We start from the raw sequence: 8,967 nt of genomic DNA on the forward strand, positions 1-8,967 counted from the left end.
ATTTTGCTCTTTTCATACATGAACACACACATCACTGCCACACAATCACCACTGCAACACAATCACCACTGCCACTCAATCACCACTGCCACACAATCACCACTGCAACACAATCATACTGCCACACAATCATCACTGCCACACAATGCAACACAATCACCACTGCACAATCACCACTGCAACACAATCACCACTGCCACAATCACCACTCAATCACTGCAACACAATCACCACTGCAACACAATCACCACTGCCACAATCACCACTGCAACAATCACCACTGCCACACAATCACCACTGCCACACAATCACCACTGCCACACAATCACCACTGCAACACAATCACCACTGCAACACAATCACCACTGCAACACAATCACCACTGCCACACAATCAACACAATCACCACTGCAACACAATCAATACTGCACACAATCATCACTGCAACACAATCACCACTGCCACAATCACCACTGCAACACAATCACCACTGCCACACAATCACCACTGCCACACAATCACCACTGCAACACAATCACCACTGCCACACAATCACCACTGCCACACAATCACCACTGCCACACAATCATCACATGTTAGTAAAAACATGTTAATGAATCAAAATCTAACGTTAATAAATAAGCAGATATTTTAGAAAAATGTAGTGAAATACTCAATAAGTAAAAATGCCACTATTCTGATCTCATTTTACTTGAGTACAAGTAAAAGTACTGCTCTAAAATTGTACTGATTAAAATTTTAAATGTAAAAATGTAAGTTAAAGTAAAACAGTAAAATCAGAGTAAAGTTACTTAGTTACTTTTTAACAAGGTTGTTTTTTGTCTTGTGTCGTGCAAAAAGAACACAAATTATTTGTCTGAACAGTAACAGATGAAGTACAATACTTCCAAATCAACATACTAGTAAATTTACTTCTACTCAAAAGGTACAAGTAGTACAAGTAGTAGTAGTATATATATATATATATATATATATATATATATATATATATATATATACATATACACACACACATACACACAGTATATGAGTATATGTGAATGAAGAAGGGAAACAACATGGAAACATTCACAAGTATATGTTTGTGAAACATGGAGATAAACACATATTTAGACATGGACAAACACAGGAAAGAGTCTGTCTGTCTGTGAGTCTGTCTGTCTGTCTGTCTGTCCTCCCTCCTCCTGTAATCTTTAAATGAACGTGTTTGTGTTTGTTCCTGAACAGTTTCTCCTTCATGTGAATATTTACAGTAAAAAAAACATTTCCTTCCTGTCATGACTTTTTTTCCCCTCGTGCTGATTACTCTGACCAATCAGAGAGCGTCTTGATTTGCGCTAAGCCAATGGGAGGCAAGTAGGTTGTCAGTGGGTGTGGCCTGTGAGGAGGAAGCGTCGGCGAAAACTTGAACGTAAAGTTTTGAGGTAAGTTTTAAAACTTTGTTTGTGTTTTAAAGTGATTTTATCTTCGTGAATGAAAATCACGGAGCTCGTCTGTTCACTTCCGTATCTCTGAGCGCTTTGTTTGACTCTTTACAGCAGGTTTTACGGCACTTACGTCTGCCGTACGTGAGGTTAGCGTAACTGTGACACAAACACTCCCTTCAACTTTTGATCATTTTAACAGAAAATAATGTCTCACGCGGTGAGACATGTCCTCCGTAACTCCCCTGACAACAAACAACTGTTCTTATTCATTCAGAGGCACACACACACACACGAGTAATATACATATATATGTATATATGTATATATGTATACATATACATATACACACACACATACATATATATACACACACACACACACATATGTATATATATACACACACACACACACACATATATATATATATATATATATATATATATATATATATATATATATATATATATATATATATATATATATACATATACACACACACACACACACACACACACACACATATATAATTTAAAAATTGTTCCAAAACATCTGCTTGTGATTATATGGAAGTCTTTTTGGTAACTTAGCGAGCTGCTGCTCCTTAAAGGAAGAACATGATGGTGGTGCAGTGGTTATCTTTGTTGCCTCACAGAAGGAAAGTCACTAGTTTGGTGTTTGTGTGAGTTTCTTTTCCTCTACGACCTGACCCATGATCCTCATCTGGAGGATGCAGTGGAAGAAGATGATGATAGATTTCTGTTCCCATCTAGAGGGAAATGGACGATAATGTAGAGGTGATACCGTCGAACGGGAGCCTGATGTTTGAGACTCTGATCACACGGAGAATCTCGTGACTTTGTTTCAGTTAATTTCAACTAAGAATTGATTTGTCAATTTGTCAAGTTGTCAAGTTGGCAGAATTGAAATGTTTCCCTGTTTCATTTTTTTCTCCATCTAGTAAAATATGACAGTTTATGAACAACAACAATAATAATAATAATGATGATACACAGTTGTCGTCGTCGTTGTTGCTTAAATGTTGCTTTCAACAAACAGGCGACAACATGATCGTCAGCACAAAAGAGGTCAAATCAATAATCAGTGCAAATATGTTGATTGTTTTTGTTTCACCTCAATGTTACACGAGCTCTCCATGGAATACTAGAGGTTGCCTTTTGGCAGCACAAGCTAAATGATATGTTTTAAGCTCCTGATGATCACTTAATCCTCATATAGCTGCTGAATTAATCTCACAGTTTACTTCCACAGCAGCAGAGGGTAGGATCACATATAATTACATACTGGCTAAGTTGTGGAGATTCCTGTAAAGTCGGTCGCCAGCACACTGTGTATTAGTGAAATATGAGGACATGAATATAATCCAGCTCAGGAGATGCTCTTTCCACGCACAGCGCTGTGCATCCTAGACAGACAGACAGACAGACAGACAGACAGACCAGGGGGAGAGAGAGAGAGCTTCAGTGGTTCTGGGGGAGGGGACGACTGAGATTAAGCCCGTTTTTATGTAATGAAGGTTTGAAAAGGAGGTTGGGGTAAAAAAGCTAAGGGGAAACTGAGGCCACAACACAAGCAGTGAGCACAGTGAGAGTTAAACATTCTCACATTTGACTTTACAGCACTTTCATTTTCAATGTTTAACAGAAACTCTGCAGTCAATGAAAATGATTTCTTATACTGAACTCATTAAATGTTTTAAATGTCTTCTCAGTCATAATCATTAATATTGAGTCAGTGTTGATGCTAAATAAAAACACTTTTATTATCTTGTAGTCATTATTATTATCATCACTACAACATAACACTATGATAATAATAATAATAATAATTGCACTTTTCAAAGATTCTAAATGTTTGTATTGAAAGGAACAAAAAAAAGCTGTCACTTTTTATAATCTCAGTTTAACACTTTACTGATCTGTTACTTTTGTACTGATACTGAAACATGACTGAAGTGGAAAAAAGATTCATCTGTAACTCTGACACGTAGGTCACAGTTTCCTCCAGGTTCATTTACAGCGTCTCACACAAACGCATGATGTTTAGTGTGTTTGTAGCGTGTGTGTGTGTGTGTGTGTGGTGCGGAATGACACACACACACACACACCTCTCTGTTCATGTCTCACGTGTGTCCAGAGAATGGCGGACAAGACTGTGGATGGTGCATGGTGGACAGGATGTGCAGTTCTGTTCCTGCAGTCTCGCTGTCCCGACGTCAACCTGCTGTCGCTCTTCAAAGACCGAGAGGGAAAGTTCATCGTTTTCAAAGTCATTAAACTGACACTGACAGGTGAGCAACACACACACACACACACACACACACACACACACACACTGACAGGTGAGCACCATCCCTGCACACACACTCAGTGATGAATACTGTCCATGGTCAGACTCTGCAGGAGGTCTGGGTGGTTATGAGATCCTGAAGGTCCACGACGCTGATCCCTTCCTGGGCGTGGAGGTGAAGTTTGTGGACGTGGCAGCTTGTCGGCAGTTCCTGGAGAGCTACAGCTCTGGAGCGGTGAGACAGTCTGTCTCACAGCACGCCTGTCGACTGCTCGCTCTGACACAGGAGCTGACGGTGGAGACTCAGCTGAAGGCCAGCACACACATCCTGGACCTCCACCTGGACAAGCTGGAACTTTGCCTACAGCACATCCACCTTTCACAGGTCTGTTGTTTTCACTGACTGGTTTTGACTCCGCCTGAATCTTCCTGAGGTCAGAGTCTGAGCAAGTCCATGAGTTTTCTATCTGTTATTGCCTGTGGATGTTTGATGTTAAATAATGTTCCGTTCTTGTGTACTGTGCAGCCAGAACGCCTGCGTGATGAGGAGATCGATCATCTGGAGCAGCAGCTGCAGCGTCAGGCTCTCGGTCCGGCACCACAGTGCACCATCATCACACAGGAAGAAACTCCCGTCCCCACGAACTCCTTCAAATTTCAGAATAAAGTGTTTGGTGAGTTCACAGCCAGGTGGAAAGAATCTTTCAATCTTTCCAAATAATCTGGTTCTATAAACAAAGGTCTTCATGTAGCGGTCGTGTTTTCAAGGTGAAGACGGAGATTTGTACGTAGTTCTGTGTCGCACATGGGAAAGAGAGCGATGAGCGTGAAAAGATTTAGTTTTGAAATGCGTTTGGTTCGATCAGAAGAAGAAGAAGAAGAAGAAGAAGAAGAAGAAGAAGAAGAAGAGCGTGTGCACTCTGCTCTCATGTTCCCACTGATGACGACGTTACAGAGTCATTTATCCAGGGAGAGAATCATGATTTAAAAAGCCTTTTTTCTAAAGTTATTTTATTCACTGTGTAATTCACACTAGTTTCATCATGTGCTCTTTTGTATTGTTGTGTGGACGTTTCATTTATGTAATAATCACACTTCACTTACTTACACCAATACTTTTGTGTCCGGTCTCCTTCGGCTCGTCAGAGGACCGGATGCTGACAGCAGCAGATGTTCAGAACTTCTCGAACGGAGCGGGTCGTCACTGGAAACACGTGGGCCGAGCTCTGGCAAAGAGCTGCCGCGCTCTCAAGGGTTTGGCCATAGACAACCTGGCCTACGAGTATGAGAGAGAAGGGCTGTACGAGCAGGCCTATCAGCTGCTCAACCGCTTCATCCAGGCCGAGGGCAGAGCGGCCAAACTGAGCCGGCTCGTCAAAGCTCTGGACGACTGCAGACTCACCAGCCTGGCTGAGCATGTTCTGGACATGGAGCCGCGAGAGTAACGCGTGTCCTGCACGGACGAGTGGACGAGTGGACGAGTGGACGAGGACGGGTCGCCCCACCTGTCGCTGCACGTTTCTTCTTGATTGACGTCTGTCATCTTCACGTTTGAAATCATTCCTGTGACTGTGTGTGTGTGTGTGTGTGTGTGTGTGTCGTATGTTGAATTGCTGGAGTTGTTACGATTATTAATGTTTTTCATCCAGATAAAATGATGAGTCATCACTGTTTAATGTTGAATGCACTGTTTAAACTGTTGTTTTTTATCATTTTCCTCTTTGTCAACATATTTGGTCTCATAACTAATGACCGAACAACAGCAAATTAAATGGTTGTGGAAAAAAAGTCTTCATTTTTCTGTTTGATGCATTAATGTGATTAAAAGTGAAAACATCATTTTGTCGTCAGGTATAATTTAGTGTTAATCCTGCTGCCTGTCGCACGCACACGCCACGCGCCCGCACGCGCGCGCGGCGTTTTATCTCAGCCTGGTTGTGAAAGAGTAAATTCACTGATGGATGTTTTCTCAGCTCGTTTCATTCAGAATCCACCGGAAAAAAATCCCAACCCCCATTTTACTCAATTTGACCATCCATCATCCAGATGTGATGTGTGGATTAGAAGCTTTAATCACACACACACAGTTTTCGCCTGGTTTTCTGTCGGCTGTGACAGAGTTGTCGTTACGTTAGAAGAAACTGAGACTGAGTCCGTTTTCGGTCATTGTTCATATTTCATCACAACTGTAAACAAACTGTTGACCCACATGCAGCTCAGGACACTTTCTAACAGAATCACAGCAGAGAAACTCACCAGAAAGTCCAGGGAACACAAACCAGAGACACTGAGGCACAAACGTGGTCAGGGTTCAGGCCGAGGCAGGTCAGGGTTCAGGCCGAGGCAGGTCAGGGTTCAGGCCGAGGCAGGTCAGGGTTCAGGCCGAGGCAGGTCAGGGTTCAGGCAGGGTCTGCAAACGAGAGTCAGTCTGCAAATAAACGTTGAGAGTCTCAGAACTAAGAGAGGCTGTGGTCACAGGTGAGTCGTGTTGGCTTGATGAGGAGGTGTGTCCTGGCAGGTAGAGTGGGGTGGAGTCAGGTGAGTGTGTGAACTGATGAATAACTGTGACAGAACCTCCAAAAACCAGCAGGGGGACCAGTGGACTCTCTGGAACAGGCTTGGCCTGGGACACGTGGAAAGTGGGGTAGACCCTCGTGGAGCAAGGGATCTTGGGATCCGCTGGGTTGATGATCTTCCGGGTTAAAGGGCCCGATAAACCTGGGTGCCACCTTGGAGTCAACCCGCATGTGGAAAGTCCCGGGTCCAGAGCAAACAGAGGGACTGGTACCAAGGTGAGAGATGGGAGAGGAGCTGGTCTGAGTTTTGTGGGCCAGGATGAGGGCTGGCTGGAGACCATACAACGAAGAGCCACCTCCTGGTTCTTCCTTTGGCCATTGGTTTGTGGGTGGAGCCTGGAGCACAGGTTTGAGGGCGCAGAATAACTACATGCTATTTAGTTGAAAGGATTTTTTAAATATTTAGTGATTTTTAATATTATTATTTGGTTTGACCTCTGAGGAGGAGTCAGGAGGCGGAGTCAGGAGTCACTTCTGTCAGTGAAAGTTTATTTCTGTTTAAAAGGACTGTCCACGCAGACATGAGTCTGGACTACAGTCTCTTTAATCTCCCACTGGACGTGATTAAATCTCGGCCCTCTGACGTCACGCAGATTGTCTGCGGTAGTTGAGCCTCGCGCACATCGGACATCCCTGCATCTTTTTCCTGCGTGGACACATGCGATCGAATCGCTCGCGCTTGCTGTCATCATCTGCGCCGCCCTGTAGAGGCCTCCCCCTCCTCCTCCTGCTCCTCCGCTTCCTCATCTTCCTCCCCCTACTCCTCCTGCTCCTCCTCCTCCTCCTCCTGCTCCCCGCCTAACAACAACCACAACCCCGCAGGCTCGCGCACAACGACCCCACCCCCCAAACCTCCAGAGAGAGAGCGAGCGAGCGCGAGCTTGTCCACAGTCACGGAGGAAAGAGAGTGTGTGTGTGTGTGTGTGTGTGTGTGCGTGCGTGGACCTTGTGTGGCTCAGTCCTGGGCCTAATGCAATAACAGAGAGACAGAGAGAGAGAGACAGGCAGAGAGAGAGAGACAGACAGACAGACAGACAGAGAGAGAGAGAGAGAGAGAGAGAGAGGCTGAAGGAGAGCAGGGCGGAGAACCGAGCGCGGATTGTTGTTCATTCGCCTGAATCATGGGATGTACGCTGAGCGCCGAGGAGCGCGCCGCTCTGGACCGGAGCAAGGCCATCGAGAAGAACCTGAAGGAGGACGGACTGGAGGCCGCCAAGGACGTCAAGCTGCTGCTGCTCGGTGAGCGCGAGGATCCGCGGGACTCGGTGTGACTGTGGATGTGTATGTGGGAGTGCGTGGGGTGGAGGTGGTGCTGTCCGTGGTGCTGATTTCACTGCTGATTTTGCTCCTCTCTCTCTCTCTCTCTCCGTGTGTGTGTGTGTGTGTGTGTGTGCAGGAGGAGAGTCCGGTAAAGCACGATCGTCAAACAAATGAAGTGAGTGATTTTATTTGAACTCAGTCACGAAATCAAAGGCCGAGATTCTCTCTCTCTCTCTCTCTCTCTCTCTCTCTCTCTCTCTCTCTCTCTCTCTCTCTCTCTCTCTCACTCTCTCTCTCTCTCTCTCTTAGCCGCCATGTTTCGTGAGGCCGTGTGTGTGTGAGGAGAGCCGGTGAATCCAGCTCCTCCTCCTCCTCCTCCTCCTCCTCCTGCTGCTGCTGCTACTGCTGCCTCACAGTCTGTCTGTCTGTCTGTCTGTCTGTCTGTCTGTCAGACCGCTGTTCACGACCTGGTGCTGAAATGTACTTAACATGGTTTTGATTAAGAGAGAGAGAGAGAGAGAGAGTGGAGATGAGAGGGTGTTCTCTCTCTCTCTCTCTCTCTCTCTCTCTCTCTCTCTGTGTCTGTCTGTCTGTCTCTGTCTTTCTGTCTGTCTGTGTCTCTGTGTGTGAGGTCACTATCTATGGCTCCATTAGTGAATACCTCTGCTTTTAATCTTAATGGCTTTAAGTGCCTGATATCTCCGGAGTGCTTTGCTTTATAAAGCGGATTTACGCAGAAATCTGACCCCTGACCCCTGAACCCACATGTAAACATTCTGTTTCAAAGTCAAATCACTCTTTCATGTTTTTTAATCACTCTTTCACGTGTTAAAATCACTCTTTCATGATTTTTTAAATCACTCGTTCATGATTTCTTAATCACTCTTTGATGTTTTAAAAATCACTCCTTCATGATTTTTTTGAAATCACTCGTTCATGATTTTTTAAAATCACTCTTTGATGTGTTGCACTAAACCTCTTAGTTAACTTTCTAGAGAGAAGGACAAATGTTTGTTTTGTCCTTCAGTGACAAGCGTCTCTGAGTGTCTCTGCATCCTTTTTCCTCATCTTCCTCCTCCTCCTCCTCCTCCTCGTCCTCACTGTCTCTGCATGGTTGTCCCTGGGCAGTGAAACAGTGCTGTGCTTAGTTTTAGTCTGAGTGAGCAGCAGAAACATGTTTAGGTGTCGTCTTCATCTTCATCTTCATCTTCATCCTCATCCTCATCTTCATCCTCATCTTCATCCTCATCTTCATCAGCCTCTCATGCAGATCTAGAGTGTGATTCAGAGACACTGACTGTGTCTGAAGTGAAATGAGTTTTAAATGTGTTTCACTGATGTCTACTGACTGTGTCCATGTCCACTGACTGTGTCCA

General features: G+C 44.6%; 2 protein-coding genes across 2 annotated transcripts in view; both read left to right on the plus strand.

Annotated features, from left to right (window-relative positions):
* Positions 1-1,371: 1,371 nt before the first annotated feature.
* On the plus strand, positions 1,372-5,582 carry tradd (tnfrsf1a-associated via death domain). Its single transcript, XM_044029910.1, has 5 exons — positions 1,372-1,445; positions 3,603-3,756; positions 3,860-4,140; positions 4,282-4,429; positions 4,902-5,582. Exons 2-5 carry the CDS (start codon positions 3,606-3,608, stop codon positions 5,198-5,200), a joined length of 879 nt encoding a protein of 292 aa, XP_043885845.1. The 5' UTR covers positions 1,372-1,445; positions 3,603-3,605; the 3' UTR covers positions 5,201-5,582.
* A 2,138-nt stretch (positions 5,583-7,720) lies between these two features.
* gnao1b (guanine nucleotide binding protein (G protein), alpha activating activity polypeptide O, b) overlaps positions 7,721-8,967 on the plus strand; it is a 7,799-nt gene continuing 6,552 nt past the window's right edge. The window contains exon 1 of the mRNA XM_044029909.1: positions 7,721-7,766. Coding sequence (XP_043885844.1) covers positions 7,762-7,766 — 5 coding nt within the window. The 5' untranslated portion in view covers positions 7,721-7,761. The remainder of the gene's footprint in view (positions 7,767-8,967) is intronic.

Source organism: Solea senegalensis, linkage group LG7 (genome assembly GCF_019176455.1).
Source record: "Solea senegalensis isolate Sse05_10M linkage group LG7, IFAPA_SoseM_1, whole genome shotgun sequence".
Taxonomy (NCBI): Eukaryota; Metazoa; Chordata; class Actinopteri; order Pleuronectiformes; family Soleidae; genus Solea; species Solea senegalensis.